General features: G+C 35.7%; 3 protein-coding genes across 3 annotated transcripts; 2 read left to right on the top strand and 1 right to left on the bottom strand.

Moving 5' to 3' along the window:
• Positions 1 to 2,082: 2,082 nt before the first annotated feature.
• Positions 2,083 to 3,774, bottom strand: LOC141826984 (F-box/LRR-repeat protein 14-like). Its single transcript, XM_074714284.1, has 2 exons — positions 3,027 to 3,774; positions 2,083 to 2,225 (listed from the first exon to the last, which is right to left on the bottom strand). The coding sequence occupies exons 1-2, from the start codon at positions 3,718 to 3,720 to the stop codon at positions 2,083 to 2,085; spliced, it is 837 nt and encodes a 278-aa protein (XP_074570385.1). The 5' UTR covers positions 3,721 to 3,774.
• A 1,215-nt stretch (positions 3,775 to 4,989) lies between these two features.
• LOC141828595 (putative EG45-like domain containing protein 1) lies at positions 4,990 to 5,741 on the top strand. Its single transcript, XM_074716047.1, has 3 exons — positions 4,990 to 5,047; positions 5,193 to 5,472; positions 5,558 to 5,741. The coding sequence occupies exons 2-3, from the start codon at positions 5,228 to 5,230 to the stop codon at positions 5,562 to 5,564; spliced, it is 252 nt and encodes an 83-aa protein (XP_074572148.1). The 5' UTR covers positions 4,990 to 5,047; positions 5,193 to 5,227; the 3' UTR covers positions 5,565 to 5,741.
• Positions 5,742 to 8,811: 3,070 nt separating this feature from the next.
• LOC141826983 (EG45-like domain containing protein) lies at positions 8,812 to 9,387 on the top strand. The gene is made up of 2 exons (XM_074714283.1): positions 8,812 to 8,929; positions 9,053 to 9,387. Exons 1-2 carry the CDS (start codon positions 8,812 to 8,814, stop codon positions 9,385 to 9,387), a joined length of 453 nt encoding a protein of 150 aa, XP_074570384.1.
• The last annotated feature ends 10,568 nt before the right edge of the window (positions 9,388 to 19,955 follow it).

Genomic DNA, 19,955 nt, shown 5'->3' with positions numbered 1-19,955 from the left:
TAATCGCGCGATGAGATGGCAGCACAGTACGCTTGCTTACTTGGAGGGAGAGGAGTTGAAGACAAGGAAGAGTGGGAGGAAGGGTAGGAAATTAAGTAGGGGGAAAATGTTGTTTACTAAATCAGTCTTTCACATATATAATATATATAGGACGGTAAATGGATCAAATATTTATGAGTAAATTTTATATTCAACATATCGTTCAACATGCATGAGATCTTCATCAAATATCTTCATCAATAAAATTTTAATCAAATTGAATTTCGTGACTTAGTCAGAGACATGACTTAGGTTGTGTGTGTATATATATACAATATCTACTTAATTAAGAGAGGATGAAAATTGAAAAGAAGGGCTAAAGAAAACAACAAAAAAATCTACAATATCTAATTCATAATATGACAAATGAGGAAAACACAATATACGAAATTAGACGTTAGAAAAATACCTGGAGCAGAAGATGCCGATGAGTTCATCTTTTATTTCTGAGAAAGAAACCTAAACAATAGAGAGAAAGTAGAGAAGAAACTGCTCCTATCACCCGCCGTATACAAAAATTAGTGTATGTCTCAATGGGGCGACAATCCACATACGTTAGGGTTAGGAGTAGGGGTCTCTACATATAGAGGAAATAATGGACCAAGCCTACCCATTATGGCTAAGCCCAATAGCATCCTATTAATTATGCTAGTCCACATAAAATTATCCAACATTCTCCCACTTGGACAGCATAATTAATACATCAGATTAATCAACAATATGTGACCATAATAAGATGTCAAAATAAGTCAACACATAACACGAAAAGGTCCAAAATGGAACTATAAGCATCTTAATAATACAGAAAATCACATTCGAAGGAATAATGATATCATGCATTGTAAGATACTTATATCCTGTGACCCAACAACTAAATGGAATATGGATAAATGGGAAAAATCCAACAAAATGACATGTCAAAATTTGAATAAAGTGCTATTTCCCAGTAGAATGACCCAAACATCTGCCCAAGATGTCATATAATAACAACAAAATTGAGACTGAGTCCGAAATGTCTCCATAATATACAATATTGCCCAAGATGTCATATAATAACAACAAAATTGAGACTGGGTCCGAAATGTCTCCACAATATACAATATTGCCCAAGATGTCATATAATAACAACAAAATTGAGACTGGGTCCGAAATGTCTCCATAATATACAATATTGCCCATCACAATATATATACAACAATAGTTATTATTTGAGCAATATCAACAGTAGTTATTATTTGAGCAATATCTCAATATTATTCAATGTCTCAAATATTATAAATATGAGGTCATAACAAAACATAAGCATAAACTCCCACTAACCCAAAATATCAAAAGGCTTTACCACACCCATACGGGTTACATAGTCAACAAAAGCTTTAACAGTTATGCCTTTGGTTAGGGGATCAACAATATTAAGCTCTGTAGGGATATGCTCGACACGAGTTTTAAACTCTTGAACCTTCTCTCTCACAAACATGAATTTTGTGTCAAAGTGTTTGGTCCGCTTTGAGCTTTTATTTTTGAGAGAAAAACTCACCACGGCAGAGTTATCACAATATATAGTGAGAGGCCTAGAGATACTCTCCACAAAATCAAATTCAGCAATAAAGTTTTTCAACCATATTACTTGACATGTGGCCTCATAACAAGCTATGTACTCTGCTTCCATGGTTGATGTAGCTGTAAGAGTTTGTTTGACACTTTTCCAAAAGATAGCTCCTTCAGCTAACATGAATATATATCCTGATGTGGACTTATGATCATCTGGGCAACCTCCATAATCAGAATCAGAATAACCTGTTACCTCAAGATGATTTGATCTCCTATATGTGATCATATAATTTTGGTACCTTTCAGATACCTCAAAACACGTTTTACAACCTACCAATGTGCCACACCAGGTTTACTCAAGTATCTCCCAAGTACACCCACAACAAAAGTCAATATCAGGACGTGTACAAACTTGAGCATACATAAGGCTGCCAACAGACTTTATTAGAATGAGCCCATTTTTCATGTTTTGTTATAACAGCAGCGGAAGATTCAGTTGTGGGAAACATCAGACTCATTCTCAGTAAGGGCAGCATCAACATTAGAAATGGCAAGGAATAACTTAACAGAGTCAACCCAGTCCTCATAATTGGTTCCATTCAGCTTTGGTAAAGAGTTCATACTCATAGGCAAAGCTGGAATTTAAACATTAATGGGAGATTATTGTCGAGCATATCCAACAAAAGAAATAGAGCTTATGACCACAATAAAGTTATCTCATGCAAATGCAATCCCGCCGAAGGGTCCCGAATTACAATGCATGAATTAATTCTCACATCACATAAAATAATTATATTTTAAAGCTAATATCGAAAGGATACTGAAAACTTTAAAATATAATTACCAATCATTAGAACTATATTAATAAAGACAAACCGATAGGGTAAGTGCATTATTAAAATAATTCCTAATGCCACATTAATAACAATTTTCCAACAATAATATTTTATCATAATCCGTCTCACGAAGGCGAGCTCACAACTATGAAAAAATATCAACAACAATACAAAATGGTCTTAAATTTAAAAGACCTCTTTTAAATTTATGATAATTTAAAATAACAAATGCCGTAGGCAATTTGGTTAATGGAGAAGAACAAAGTCATTGCCTTAATTAAGCAAACAAAAAAACCAAACAAGGATGGGACTGGAGGGGAATAAAGTCATTGCCTTAATAACAAATGCCATAGGCTCATTCTCCCTCTCTCTCTCTCTCTCTCATTCGGCCTTCCAAATTCCAAACTGTTTTTTTTTTTTTTTTTTACCAGCCGACAACATCAACCAATCTCTAATTCAGCCCCAAAAAAAAAAACACCCATTAATAAAAAACAATCATTAATACAAAACACCCAGTTTTCATCTATTAAGGCCTTCACAAGTTCCTATGCGGTCGTGAGAATTAGAACTTAATTAGAGAATTAATTAATCGATATTAACTGTGTGGTAAGAGTGAGAGATGAATGCAGCCGTGAGTCCATATGGTGATATTAACTGTGTTGAACTCGAAATGCCTTAGATTGTTCCATCCAGGACCAAGTTTCATCAGATCATCCTCACTAATACCCTTGCAATATTTTATTGAAAGATCCTGAAGCTTTCCAAACTCACCAAGATAAGAAAGCCACTCAACACTGGTCACTCTCATGCAGCGAATGAGATGAAGAGCAGAAAGATTCTTACAACCAACAACAAGTGAGAGAATGCCATTAGAACTGATTGATTGAGCAAAATTTAGCTTGAGGGATCTAAGCTTTGGGAAAGAGGATAGGTATGCAAGGCCATTATCATTAATAAATGAACAAAAACTTAAAGTGAGTTCTGTAAGCAAAGGGCAATTGGAACACAGCACAAAAAGGCCCTGGTTATCTAATTGTTTGCCTGAGTTAGACATCCAGCCAAAGTAGGTAATTTCTAGCTTCTTTATATTAGCAAAGCGCAAGCAGAGGGCAGTTAGTGCTTCTGTTGCAGGGTGTAATCCGCATCCAACCTTTAAGAAATCCCTTTGTTCTCGATCAATTTCATATAGACGCTTGCACACAAGAGAAACTGAATTTCTATCGGCAGTTCTTTCTATTCTCTTAACAATATCGACAAGCAATTCTTTCGGAAAATCTTCCACCACCAAGCCCATGATAACACAAATAAAACCTTCTCAATGTGTGGAACGTCCACAAAACATGCAGCGCGTCTGTGTTACCCGGTGAAATCGATGCCCACGGTTTCAATCCGAACAGAAAACAGAGCGCGAAACTTGAGGGTCTTATCTAGGGCAGGATCGGAGCAGAAAGCGTCGCCTCGGTAACATCGAAAAGAAAGACGAGACGAGATAATAGAGAGGGTAGGAGGAGAAGAGGATTACGGATAAACCTTATAAATTTTGATTTTGGACCCATAGTAATTGGCCCTCCATTGCTGCCCACAATAGGAGGCACGCACGTTGTTTTTTTTTTTTTTTTTTTTTTAAAAATTAAAACGTACTGTTTATTAAAAATGCACTGTTTATTTTTATAATGTCATTAAAAAAAAAACTCCTCAAACCGCACGTTATAAGCGCACGTTATTAAAAGTTCACTGTCATTAAAAGTGTATGTTTCTTCCTCACACGCATGCGGTTCCCAAAAAAAAAAAAACCACGACGCCGACTTCTTCCTCGATCCGCCCACGACGCCGACGCCACCCACGACGCCGACGCCGCTCGCCGACCTTCTGCAGTCCGCACAGCGCCGTCGCCGACGCCAGATCCGCCAACCGGCGGCAACAGACGTCAAAAGCGTCTGGATCGGAAGCAGCGTTCCAAATTACAGAAGCGGCGTTCGGCGGCTTCAACAGAACTTACAGAGATTTTAGGATTACAAAACAAAATCCCTAAATTACACGACGAACGATTTTATTCTCTTCCGATCATTAGAGAAGAGAGCACTAAAGAATATTGAAAGAATCTCTCAAACGAATTGTTTATAAATTTAGGGAAAAAATTGAAGGAAAAACTCATTGTCATATTAGAATCGATAAATCTGGCTCTGATACCAATTGATGAAAAAAAAGATCTACAATATCTAATTCATAATATGACAAATGAGGAAAACACAATATACGAAATTAGACGTTAGAAAAATACCTGGAGCAGAAGATGCCGATGAGTTCATCTTTTATTTCTGAAAAGAAACCTAAACAATAGAGAGAAAGTAGAGATGAAACTGCTCCTATCACCCGCCGTATACAAAATTAGTGTATGTCTCAATGGGGCGACAATCCACATACGTTAGGGTTAGGAGTAGGGGTCTCTACATATAGAGGAAATAATGGACCAAGCCTACCCATTATGGCTAAGCCCAATAACATCCTATTAATTATGCTAGTCCACTTTCCATAAAATTATCCAACAAACAAAAAGGCCCTAGTTTCATCTGTTGCTGCGGTGCCTGGAATTGCAACCTTCTACACCCCTCCTTATACTCGTTGAGCACCTTTAACCTCCTTGATTGATTAACAATTCTAGGGTTTTCTTTTTCTAAGGCTACCACCTTCATTGTAGAACTACTATGACCAACTTGATTTGGTATTAATTTGTTGTTGTTATTATTGTCATGGTGTGGTTTATAGCTTCATCGTGCTTTGGCTTCGAAAATAGAGGTGTGATGATAGCTGCAGCGGGTGATTCTATATGGGGTAACCGCGCGGCTTGTGGGAGGAGGTACACAGTGAGGTGCACTGGTGGAACCAATGCAGTCCCAAATCCTTGCAGGGGTGGCAGTGTCACTGTCACCATCGTTGACTATTGCCCGGGATGTGCAAGCAGAGGTGTCACCATGGACCTCTCACAGGAAGCTTTTGCAATAATTGCTAATCCTGATGCTGGAAGGATCCAAATTGATTATACTCAGTAATAATTTTTTATTATCTTAGTTTTATAATTTACTATGTATATTTTATCTTATTTTACTTATTTTTCTTTTTTTTTGTTATAGGGTGTAAGAAGAGATGGAATGACTAAAGACTATAGCTAATAAATAAGGATTTGGAAATCCAAGCGAAAAATAAGGGAGCACGAGGAGTTCAAATACTTAATAAATATGTATGTATAATATTTATAGTTACAAGCATATATGACCTTTGTTCATGAAGGTCGAATCAATAATAAAATTATGTCGTCGGTCCATCGTGGTTGGCTTGAGTGTTCTTATACCCTCGAATCTCTTAACTAATAGAGTATCGATCGACTGATATTTTGATAGTAAGTAGTTAAACAACTTGATTAAGTTTCCCTTGGTTGATCGATCGCTATATCATTTCCACCCTTTTCCATTCTCAACTTGGTTATCTGAGTTCTTTACTCAGTTAACTGTCCAAGGAGGGGCCCATGGTCTAAGCAACGGTCCCTGCACGGTGTCAATTTTCACAAAAATTTTCAGAGATTGTGGTTACAATTTTCACAAAATTTTCTCCCCATTACACTATAATTAAATATTTATTGACATATGTTCATCATTTACAAATTTGGGATATCTCTCATTCTCAGAATTTTTAGTATGGTTTCTAATTCTCACAATAATTTATTTATAATGACTTAAATATCGAAGGAGGAGAGTTTTTGGTGCTTCTAATTTGACAAGACAGACAAACAACAGAAGAAAAAGAGAGCTAGGAATATGTGTCAAGAAGAGTGGCAGGACTTTGAAGATTTGTGTTGTGGAACAAAACAACTAGACAAGGAGGAGGACTGATAAATTTCTTCACCTTTGGGTCATATTTTTCAAACTCCTTTAATTAATTTGCACAGGCGATCGAATAAACTTAGCTTGCTATTTTTCCTATTATTTTTAGCATTTTTTCTTTGTTTTCGGCAATTGATTAAATGGCTTCGGCGAATTAAGAGCTAGCTCGATGGTGGTCATGGCCATGGTGATGGTTGCCCTAGTAGTTTCAAATGTTGTTGCGGTGCCTGGAATTGCAACATTCTATAGATCATCACCTTCATTTTGTTGAACAGTTGTGACTAATTAATATTACAAATTAAGTTTTGAGGTTGTTGTTTTTATTAATTGTGACGGTATGTTTATAGCCTCATCATGCTTTGGAAACAAAGATAGAGACATGCTAATAGTTGCAATAAGCGATTCTATATAGAATAATGGCGTGGCTTGCGTGCGGGAGGAGCTACACGGTGTGCTACACCGGTGGAACCAATGCGGTTCCAAACCCTTGCAGGGGTGGCAAGTGGCAACACGCGTCGTCACTGTCACCGGATTATTGAATATGATGCGCAAGTAGAGGTGTCACCATGGACTTCTCTCAAAAAGATTTTGCTATGATTGATTTTACCTAGTAATATTTTTTTTATTTCTATATAAGAATTTTTTTATTATTATTTTACTTATTTAGGTTGTGATCTTATTTCTTGCCGAGCTTAAAAAAATCTGAAAAGATTAGAGCTAATAAGGAAGATGATGACTTTACTCTTGAAGTTTCATCAATAAACTTATGTTCGATTCATTAAAAAAAATAAAGTGTAATTATAAATAATAAATATTGTTCTTAAAAGATTTTAATTTATTGTTAAGTGACTCTTTTCTTCTGTAAAAAGTGGAATCCGCCACTTTATTATTGAATATGATGCGCAAGTAGAGGTGTCACCATGGACTTCTCTCAAAAAGATTTTGCTATGATTGATTATACCTAGTAATATATTTTTTTATTTCTATATAAGAATTTTTTTTATTATTATTTTACTTATTTAGTTTAGTGATCTTATTTCTTGCCGGGCTTAAAAAAATCTGAAAAGATTAGAGCTAATAAAGGAAGATGATGACTTTACTCTTGAAGTTTCATCAATAAACTTATGTTCGATTCATTAAAAAAAATAAAGTGTAATTATAAATAATAAATATTGTTCTTACTTAAAAGATTTTAATTTATTGTTAAGTGACTCTTTTTCTCTGCAAAAGGTGGAATCCGCCACCTTAGCGGCCCCATACGATCGGTCCTACGATCATTTGTGAGGAGGTAAATCAAAAAATTACAGTTGGTCACGACGTAGGAGGATATTACTTGACTTCGTGACTCAATCACTAGCCACGCGGATCAAATACTTGTCAACTCGCCTAAGTTGAAAATTATGTCCTCTTAGCTTCACATACTCTCAACTCTTGCTCACTCTACAATTGTCTCTCGGAAATATCAAGTTCTCGGTTCGCTTCTCCTATTATCCTTTCCTATAATGCTACATATAAATATTAAAAAATAATTTATTTTTTTTTAAAAAAATATATTTATTTAAATAAATATATAAAAATTTCGCCTGCTCCCCTGCATTGACTAAACATATTAATTAAGATATGTTGTTTGCAGTCAATTCTAGAAGTTTGATAACAACAATGAGGATGCTCAATTCTTACCAAACATTCCTCAATTTATTTATTTATTTATTTATGCATAATTGAAAAAGAATGGTAGATAGTCAGCATCCATATCTAACATTCCTCATAATTTTTCTAAAAAAAATTAATCAAATTTTTGTTTTTTAAAATTTAAATTGTATAAAATTTTATTATAAATTATCAAAGATGGCCAAACAAAACTCACACGAAAGGACACTCTAAAATGTTTTCTACATAGGCTTTTTCAGAGTCATTAAATCAATATTTAGGTAAAAGCAATAGAGTTTGATGAATATTCTGGAGATTGGCTTAATAGGTAAATCAGGAGAGAAAGTCGTATTAGTCAGACGAAAACCTAAATTATCATATATTTAAATAATAGTACAGATTGATTTTTTTACTTTAAATAAATAATCCTAATTTCATTTAATTGAATCATATTTCTCTTCCTCCTCTCCTCTGCTAAGAAGGTCAAGGTCAAGGTAATGTAACCCTAAATAATTTAATTATACTCGTAAAAGAGAAAACTTACTATGAAAACAAAGACATTTTGATTTTTCTATGCTAAAATCTCATAAAAATAATTCAAAATCATTTTACTAATTCATATGTTCTCGATGCTTCTTGAGAAAAAGAAATATATGAAAGTTATTAAACATGGCAAGACTTTGGAAAATTGGGTCATTAGACAAGACAAAAGAAGAGGAGAAATTTCTTCATTTTTGGTCATATTTTTCCAACTCCTTCGCCTATAAATTTGGGTGCCATCATCTCCGGGCATCAAGAGCACAGAAAAAATTAAACTTGCTATTTCCAAGCAATTTTGTTTTCGGTAATCGATTGAAATGGCTTCGACGAAGAGCTCGGTGGTGGTGGCGGCAACGGCCATGGTTATGGTTGCCCTAGTTTCATCTGTTGCTGCAGTGCCTGGAATTGCAACCTTCTACACCCCTCCTTACACTCGTTTGAGCACTTTTGCCCTACTTAATTGATTAATTAACAATTCTAGGGTTTTCTTTTTCTAAGATTACCACCTTCATTATCGAACTACTATTGTTGTTATTATTGTCATGGTGTGGTTTATAGCTTCATCGTGCTTTGGCTTCGAAGATAGAGGTGTGCTAATAGCTGCAGCGGGGGACTCTATATGGGGTAATCGCGCAGCTTGTGGGAGGAGGTACACAGTGAGGTGCACTGGTGGAACCAATGCAATCCCAAATCCTTGCAAGGGTGGCAGTGTCACCGTCACCATTGTTGACTATTGCCCGGGATGCGCAAGCAGAGGCGTCACCATAGACCTCTCTCAGGAAGTTTTTGCGATGATTGCTAATCCTGATGCTGGAAGGATCCAAATTGATTATACTGATGTGGGTGTTTTATTAGGGAAATTTATTGTTATTTATGTACATATATTCCCTTAGTTATTGTGTCACTTACACCTATCAAAATTAATTATTTATTTATTACCAAACTCCTTATTATCGCTAAAGCAGTATAGAAATGTCCGGGTCGTCTCTCATGGACTCAATGCCAGGATGTATTCTAGACATTTGGTGTGAGATTTTATTATTGACTTAATTTATTCCTATTTACACACTTCATTTATTAATTATTAAATTCCTACAATTAATAGAAGAATGCTAAGTATACAACATTTACAAATTAAATCAAATCGTGCATCCTATTGACAATAATATACAAGTTTCACACATCCTTACAAAGTACTCCACATCTATACATAAATAAACAATAATTATTATGCAATTTAATTGATCATTGTGGAGTTAACATATAACATGGTGTTTCAATTAATACAACATGTACAAATATACATCATATGAATCATACATCATACAACAACAAACATGCTATTGATACAATAGTCATAACATTCAACATACAATCCAAGATATTTTTATTCACAAGTATTAATCGATACAAGTTCACATGATTATGTTACACTTGAATCAAAACCGTTTACACTTGAGACAATCCTTATGAGCTATCCAAGGGGACATCATTAACAACTATTATTACATCGGGATTAAGAGTATAATTCCAGGGGTTCATCATGCTTGTAATTCTACAGTGTAACCGAATTACACTACAACCGTTCCCACCAACGCCATCTTGGTTGTGAGCCTTAACAACACTTTATTGCAAAATTACCTATTGCAATCATTTGACCAAACATGATATTCTATTTCATAAATGTTTATACAAAAGACCTAGTCTTTTCAGTATATTTCCTAACATATACATCATATGAATCATACATTATACAACAACAAACATGCTACATACAATAGTCATAACATTCAACATACAATCCAAGATATTTTTATTCATAAGTATTAATCGAATTCACATGATTATGTTACACTTGAATCAAAACCGTTTACACTTGAGTTAAAACAACTATCCAATCATGCCATTAACAACACAATTTCACACTACACTATCTATACATTCAACACCCTACAAACATGTTCAACATTCTCCACAATACACACTTGTATATACAACAAATTATACAACCAATTGATACACTAAGTAATTATACAACTTTGTACATGTTTAATGATTCATTTCAACACAAGTTCCACATACAACAAATAACCACACTAATTCCACATCATACTTCATTCTACAACTCAAACATACAATTTAATGTCATATATATAACATTTATAATCAACAAAATACATAGGCCTATGAATTCCAACCACCACCAATTCACATATCACCCAAGATTAACATTTGATACATACCCTATCCAAAGCTATCCAACTCAACACAACCGAGTCAACAAAAGTTCAACATTTCAACAAGAGACAACCTATTCTCTGATACAACAGTATACCATTCAACCAATCAACTACAATTTCAACATAATCAAGCATACATAATCAAATTCAATTGCACCTTCAACATGCATCCACCAAATTACTTCAATTTAAATGCACTCATTGTAAGAACCGATGAAATCAAAATATCTCCATAATAGTATAATATTGTCCACTTTGGGCCTAAAAAGGTCTCAATCCAATGGAGATATCTTTCATCCTTTTAAACCCATATATGATCTTTTCCATGTGTTTTAGATGTGAGACTATGTTTGCACTCTTGCAACCCAACAATCTCCCCTCAAACAAAGGACCATAGGCCCCCCTCAAATGGAAAGCCTCCGTTTCATGTCTGAATCCTCGACCTAATAGGACTTTTTGCCCCTTGGTTCACCCGACCTACTAGGACTTCCCACCTAGTCGCAACTAGGACTTTTTACCCCTCGGTCCATCCGACTTACTAGGACTTCCCACCTAGCCGCAACTAGGACTTTTTACCCCTCGGTCCACCCGACCTACTAGGACTTCTCACCTGGTGTCTGGTCCTCTTGATTCAGACACGGAAGCACCCACTTCCTTTTGTTTTTAAGGTTCAACCCACATGGTTAGATCTGTATCATAGCTCTTCCGGTGGTTAGTCCGGTGAAGAGCGGTCTCGCTCTGATACCAATTGTAAAAATCGATGAAATCAAAATATCTTCATAATAGTATGATATTGTCCATTTTGGCCTAAGCCCCTCATGGCTTTGTTCTTGGGCTCTCCCCAAAAGGCCTCAATCCAATGGAGATATCTTTCATCCTTTTAAACCCATGATCTTTTCCATGTGATTTAGATGTGAGACTATGTTTGCACCCTTGCAACCCAACACTCATTAATATCACAACCGAAATACAAATCCACATTCCAATCCGAAAGTATCACACAGCTGAAACATGTAATTGATCCACATCTAAACAACATAAAAACTCCACCCGAAGCATATAGCAAGAATAAGTTAGATTGGGGGTTTTTCAATGATGTAATCTGCTAGCAAAACCACATAATCAGAACTCATTAGAAATTAGGGTTACAGCTAATGTTAGAATTAGGGTTAGGATTAAGAATCAATGTAAAAGTTAGGGTTAATGTAGTGGATATTTACAGTGTAAAAAATGGGGGGGGGGGGGGGTTGGATTCAGGGTTGACGAACAGAAAGAACACAAAACATAAACAAAGAATGAAACAAGGGGAGAGTGGAATTAGGGTTTCTTCCCTCTTCTGATTAGCACAGAACAATGGACCTCAGCAAATCCGGCTGCTAGCACCCACGGGACAGCAAACCTAGCTGGAGAACCCTCACAGCTCGGTACAATCGGAGAAGACGCAAGCTTAGGTCTTCAAACGCTAGTCTAATGCTCTGCTGAACCACACACAAAACATTAGGAAGAGGAATGAAACTTTAACCCTTACCTGGCTCAATTCCGGTGATAATGGCGATGAAGACGACGGAATCCTCTGCTGAACCACAGACAGAGTCCGGTGATTCCCCGCTGAACCACAGACGGAGACCGATAAGTTCCGACGCTTCTGAGGAGGCGGATGAGGGAGCTGTCGCCGGCCGCCGACGCTGGAGAACCCTCACAATGGCGGAAGCCAGACGACAGAGGAAGGGAGAAGGAGAACTGCCGGAGCTCTCGGCAGAAATCCTCAGCGGCGTCGATGCTCGGCAACTGGAGGTAGCTGAGCCCTTGCTTTGCGTTGATCGGAAGGAGGAAGGGACGGCGAGGTGCACGGTGGGGCTCGGGACCGCGGCGGCGACGAGGAGAAGAAAACGATGAACAGTGCTCGTGATTTTGGGAGCACTGTAGCTTCCCAAAATCGCGAGTGAGCCCCCGAATCTGTGAACCGGGCTTTTCCTTTTAACGCAGCGCTGAACTGACGCTGATGAACCTTCCGAAATCAAATGGAGTGAACCGGTGGCTTTTGATTTGGACCGGGCTTAATTGCTGATTTAGGTGTTGGACCGACTGAATTAAATGGGTTGACTCTTGTTTTGATTTGGATCAAATGCAATGCAAATGGGTTGGGGCTGAATTGATTTAACTCGGGTCTGAATTCATTTAATTGAATCTGATTGATTTAAACTAATTTGAATCCAACTTTTGACCTGGTTGAGCAAATTAAAATTAATTTGAGCCCAACTCAAACCAAGACCATCTTAATTTCCTGCAAAATAAAAGACACCAAATTAATATCCTTGAATTTTCATAAATTCATGCAAAATATAATAAAGATAAAAAATCCATCCAACATAATTAATCAGTCCAAAATCTAATTTATTAACATGAAATATGATCAAATCGATCCAAAATAAATCTAATTAAACAGGTAAAAATGCCCGTTATCATATACTCAGTAAGAATTTTTTATTATCTTAGTTTTATAATTATGTATATATTTTATTTTACTTTTTAAATATTTTTTGCAAGGTGTAAGAAGAGATGGAACGACTAAAGACTATAACTAATAAATAAGGATTTCGATATCCAAGCGAAAAATAAGGAAGCACGAGGACTTCAAACTCTTAATAAATATGTATAATATTTATAGTTACAAGAATATGTGACCTTTGTTCCTGAAGGTTGATCAATAAAATTATGTCGATTGATTAGAACTAAACATATTAGCAAGAGATTAAAATTAAAGACTTTTTTTTAGCAAATGAAAGACTAAAATGATTAACCCCTCGACTCGTAATCCCATTCCTATTTTTGTCATTCATCATTTGGTCGTCAAGTGTTGCATTTGCATCGGCCATCAGAGTGTTACTAACTCTACACTCGAATCTCATAACTAATAGAGTATCACTTGATTGATAGCGAGTAGTTAAACAACTTGATTAAGTTTCACTTGGTTGATCGATCGCCATATCATTTTCACTTGCACACTTGACAATCATTTTCACTTGGATCGATTAACGCATCCAAGGAACACAAATAGTTAAATTGAACACTAACAACGAAGACAAATTCTAGGGTTGTTACAAGTCAATTGAGCAATGCACATCATATGGTTTTGTTGAACCAAGCAGGCTAAATGGGTTCAACGAGCCAATTGAATAGGGTAGGTTGTTTGAGTTAGACATGTCAAATGAGCCACTCAAGTTGGTTGGACTAGTCGTACCACTTGGGCCGAATAGACCAATTAGTCCAGTTCTATGGTCAAGCCAAGTGAATTGGCCAATCTAGTTAGGTTAGGCAATTGATTGATTTGATTAGCTTGCTCGATCAACTCACTCTAGCTATATGCCAAACATTAAAAAATAACAGATTTTAGTACACATATAAATATTAAAAAATAATTTATTTTTTAAAAAAATATTTTTGTAAATAATTATTTTCTTAGGTGCACCATTTGCAAATTAACATATTTAAGATGTGGACTCCAGTCAATTCTAGTAGTTTGCAAACAAACATGAAGATGATGCTCAATTCTTTATTTATTTTGACAGAACCGAAAATAAAAATTGTAGATAACTTGAGTAAAAGAGAAATTTGAGGGGGGGGGGGGGGGGGGGGGGGGGGGGGGGGGGGGCCAAAAAAATTATTCATATTAATAATTTTTTAAATAAAAGACATAATTATGCAAGGGGGTCCAAGGTACTGCCTGTAATCTCTTCATAACGGAATCCCACAGGATGGTGTGGCCCAAGATAATTTATTTGCACGATCTCCATCTCATTCACATCAACAACCAGCTCGGCATCGAATTTCCGCTGCATCACCTAATCTAATGTTGGAAAAAATTTATTTTGGTAACTAATAAATTAAATATGGATAAGATGACTATTTCATGAGTAAATCATCATAAATCAATTTCTCAAGTAAATAAAAAATTAATGTCTAATAAAGGATTGATAATCTAATATGACATTTGGGTTCATCATTAATGCTAACTTGAAGGATTAGTGAATGTCAATCCATGTCATTAGGGGTGTAAAATTAGAATTAATTTCATTGATTGATTAAAAAATTAATTCAGTGATTGTAATATTTATTAATTAATATTTATAATTGATTAATTAGATTAATCATATATTAATTTAATTAATTAATATTGTTATTGATTAATCAAATCAAATCAATTAATGATAATTAATAATATTTAAGCGGTGTCTTTTCATCTCTTGGAAGAAACTTTTCACCTCTTGGGGTGAACCCTTCATCTCTGTAAAAAAATCTCATTCCTTCCATTCAAATCATTCAATTCTCAAGTTGTGAAATCTCCTCTTGAGCTTTCTTTTCTCTCTCCTTTCTTAAAAGTTCCAAGACTTTGAAAGTTCGACAGGGCTTAAAATTTGAAATGCTCCTATTTTGAGACGTAGGTTGTTGTATCTTGGGAGGTGATTGCAATAAACAGTAAATACCTTGAGTGGGGCAATATCATCTTAAGGAAAGAAGTCTAGCCTTCACCTCAACCATAATACTCTTATCTGTAGGGATAAGTTTACCCGAAAGGGTGTGTCAATATCTGAAAGGGATAACTTAACGACCGACGAGATTAAGTTGGTAATGAAAATACTAAGAAGGGTACATATATTATCCAAAGGGTTTTGATATCCGAAAGGGTGTGTTGAGAGTGTAAATGAGACAAGGTCCATGTCGCCATAATGAGTTCCACTGGTTCGAGCCGATAACTCATCGTCGATCTGATAATCAGACCCAATTGTTGGATCAACATCGCAGATCCATCCATGTAAAATCTTAACACGATATTGTGGTTATAGCGGTCGTGCATCCTACTCCTACGGAGAGAAACTAGAGAAATTCTTTGTAATTGTCTTCAAGCAATGACAGTAAAAGATATTGTATTATAACTTTAAAAAAAATATACCTCATAAGGTTACAATCAAAAGATGCCCCTAGCGCATCTGAAAGTGAACCTTGGGTATAGTGCAACAATGATGGCCAAGGCTTTATGGGGTCATTAGGTTAAAATCATAAAATTAAGGATGATAAATTTAAACTATCCAAAAAGAGGGCTAATGAAAGGCTTCAGATAGAAGCTTAAGCTCACTTGGCCAAAAGTCTAACTCAATGAGACTTAAATGGAGGTCAAAATAGATGAGTTAGAAGGATTATGTTACTTGTACATTGCAATTGATCAAGAAATTGAGTCTAACTCTTATTATGTTGGCAGACCAAGGGATGCATACTTGAGTCGAGTGTCTTTCGAAGAGTAAATACAATCTTGGTCAAGACTCTAATTAGACGACATCAGCTTTGGCTCTTGGTCAACACTTCTATCAAACAATCGTAGTTTTGGCTCGATGAGATTGGAAACCAAGGGATGTATACTTCTTGAGTCGAGTGTCTCTCAAAGAGTAAATGCAATCCTGTTTAGCACTCCAATCAGAATGCTACAACTTTGGCTTGATGAGATTGGAAGACCAAGGGATGTATACTTCTTGAGTCGAGTGTCTTTTGAAGAGTAAATGCAATCCTATTTAACACTTGAATCAGACGACATAAATTTGGTTCGACAAGATTAGAAGACCAAAGGATGTATACTTCTTGAGTTGAGTGTCTTTTGAAGAGTAAATGCAATCATGGTCGCACTGACAACTATGATTTGGTTCAAGATTAGAAGACCAAGGGATGTATACTTCTTGAGTCGAGTGTCTCTTGAAGAGTAAATACAATCATGGTCGGCACTCCAATCAGATGACCACAGTTTGGCTTGACGAGATTGGAAGACCAAGGGATGTATACTTCTTAATTCGAGCATGATAAATATAATCCTAGTTAGTTTTCACAGTGTTGGCTAGATGAGATTGGAAGACCAAGGGGTGTATACTTCTTGAGTCGGATGTCTCTTAAAGAGTAAATGCAATCCTGATCAGCACTTCAATCACACGATTGTAGCTCTATCTTGTTGAAATTGGAAGACCAAGTGATGTATATTTTTTAGATTGAGCACTTTTTGAGAACAAGTGCAATCTTAGTCATCATCCTGATTAGACAAATGCATTTTTAACTTGGTGAAATCAGAAGATTGAAGTTATGTAAACTTGCTTTTAAGCAAGATTGAGGCCCTTGAAGTATTTTTAAAAAAATACTAGAAATGTGGTTGGGAAAATCAACTAAGCAAGTGATTGAGGGAGAGAATGCAGGATATTGCTCAAGAAATATTTTTCAAGGAAGAGCAACATTTAATAATCAACTATATCTCATTCACCTCAATTCAACAATATTGTGGCTAAATAGTGAAGAGATGACAAAAGTTATGTTGATAAGTTTTGGGTTTAAAATTATGAAGGAAGTTATCCTCTCGATAAACCACAAGTTCTCAGTGAGATAGAATGAAAATTTTCTATAAGACATTGAAAGGTCATGAAACTTTCAATGGAGCTAATAAATGTAGAAGTATTTGGGTAAGTTATAAATACTCAAATTGGGGGCCCAAAGAATTAATTACATAAAATGCATGGATATGTGCTAATATATATGATACATTATGATATCTAAGAAATTGTGAGAAGGGAACTAGTGTAAAATGATAAGTCTTGAAAAGACTTAATATCATTTAAGCAGTAAATCTCTAGTGGTGAAATTTTTATTGAATATGATGAATTGTGTTGATTTGTTAGTTAAAAAGGTCTAACGAGAGATCAATTATATTGCATGTCTAGGGGAATGAATCTAAGACTCAACATTTGAATCAAGTAGTAGTAGCCCAACCATGCTGATGGGAGATCCCAAGATTATGGTTCAAAAGGGACAACTAAGCTACAAGATTCAATTAAAGCACCTAGAGTAATTACTCCAACTCATTCTTAGAGACAAAAGGTGCGACCTGTAAAATGAGTAAAGGATGAACAAAAGTTCTTAATAGGAGATCACCTATAGATAAGTGTGAAGATGAGCCACTTTAATGAAACATTTATGAATCCTAAACGTTGTCCATGGTAAAAAAGGACACGAAAGAGAACTAGTAGATGAAAGAATTTGTAAATCTTAAACCATATAAGTTCTCTAAACCGAATAGGAACTTGAATAATTGGAAATACAAACAAAATCAAGATCTAATTTCAACGGAACATGGTTTAACATATAAAAATATATACATAACGACAAGGAACCTGATTGGAGAACCATTATCCTTGTCCTGTCATAACTGCAGCGTCAACTGCTCGATCCCTGTGGAAGAAGATGAAACGGAAGCAAAAGGATGGCCTTCCAAGGGAATTAGGGTGATGACGCCGTAAAACCTTCGTCAATGGGGAACGAAGGCAAGATGTCAGTTAAAAATCCTAAACCCTCAGGGACCAAATCCTATATATAGAAATCCGATCCGTTATCAGCCCATAGATAATAACGGATCGGGCTAACAGGTTCTACATATTTAATCCACATCCGATAATCCGAAACTCAATAAATCTTAGTTAGATCACTTAAATGGGTTCGGTTTGTATCTGTATATACAAATTATAATTAAGCCCACCTTAAGAGATTAAATCCAACAATCTCCCACTTGGGCTACATGTGATGTGTATATGATATACTACTATAACTTTAGTTGATATCAAATTCTACGGGTACAAAATACCTCAGTAAATAATTTAGTCCATTAACTTCATTGGTATAGGACTAAAGAGGTCATATCTACTATATATGCCTATAACAAGCCCTAACAACAATTAAATACCAATGTCATCAATAACATAGATCAAGATGTGGATATATAGTATGAAAATTACATGAAATATGATCAGTACATGTTAATTTTCAATTGGTCATGAATGACCCAAAAGGGTCTGATCATATTTGCAAATACTTTATGCTAAACTGCAACAACAAATCATGATCCAAGCCTTATGATTCCTAAAGGAATTTGTATCATATTTACAAATACCAAATGCTAAACTACAGTAGTAAATCATGATATTTTATTTCAAAGTGTCAAACAAACATATAAAACACATTAATGTTTTGAATTAAGTACGTTCAATAATCAAAATAAAATGTTTGTCTTTATTAATAAATATAGAGCAATAAAATGTACATAAATCCCACCAGATGAATTCTTCTTCCATAAGAAGAACTCTCATATTCACAACATGCGCTTGAAACACCTTAGGCACCAAGCCCTTGGTGAGTGGATCTGCTAACATGGAATCTATACTGATGTGCTCTATTATCACCTGATGACTCTGAACTCTTTCTTTAACCGCTAGAAACTTGATGTCGATGTGCTTAGACTTCGATGAACTGTGGTTGTTCTTGGCATAAAGTTCCATGGCTTTATTACCACAGTTGATCCTCAATGGTCTATCAATACCATCAACGATACGCAAAGCTGTGATGAAATTTCACAACCAAATCCCATGATTGGATGCTTCATAGCGTGCTATCAATTCTACCTCCATAGTAGAAGTGACTACAAACGTCTACTTGACGCTTTTCCAAGATATAGCCCCTCTAGCGAGCATGAAAACATAGCCTGAAATGAACCTCCTATTATCTAAGCATCTAATAAAATCGGAGTCTAAATATCCAATCACCTCAAGGTGATCTAACCTCCGATATGTGAACATATGTCTTTTAGTTCCTTGTAAGTATCACATCACTCTCTTTATCGTCTTTCCAGTGTGATGATCCTGAATTACTTACATATTTGTCTAACATCCCTACTATGAATTAATGCTATATCTGGTTGTGTACATGCTTGTGCATACATAAGACTTCCCACAGCTGACGCATAAGGGAGTTGGTCCATCTCTTTTCTTTCAAGTTCAAGTCGTGGACACTGTTGCAAGCTGAATCTGTCGCCTTTAAACATTGGTGTGTAACTAGGTGCACAGTTTTACATGTCATACCTTATAAGCACCTTTTCAATATAGGCTTTCTGTGAAAGTCCAAGAATGCCTCTTGAACGATCATGAGATATCTATATGTCTAATACAAATGACACTTCACCAAGATCTTTCATTTCAAAATGACTGAATAGAAATGACTTGGTTTTATGTAACAACTCCTTATTATTGCTAACAAGCAATATGTCATGCATCCACATACAGAACAAGTATAACAAACTTACTCCCACTGAACTTGACATATATGCACTGATCAATAGGGTTTTCTCTAAATTCAAATGAGATGAC

Source organism: Curcuma longa, chromosome 4 (genome assembly GCF_044706935.1).
Source record: "Curcuma longa cultivar G26 ecotype Majalengka, Jawa Barat chromosome 4, ITB_CL_G26_1.1, whole genome shotgun sequence".
Lineage (NCBI taxonomy): Eukaryota > Viridiplantae > Streptophyta > Magnoliopsida > Zingiberales > Zingiberaceae > Curcuma > Curcuma longa.
This window is presented reverse-complemented; position numbering and strand designations above follow the sequence as displayed.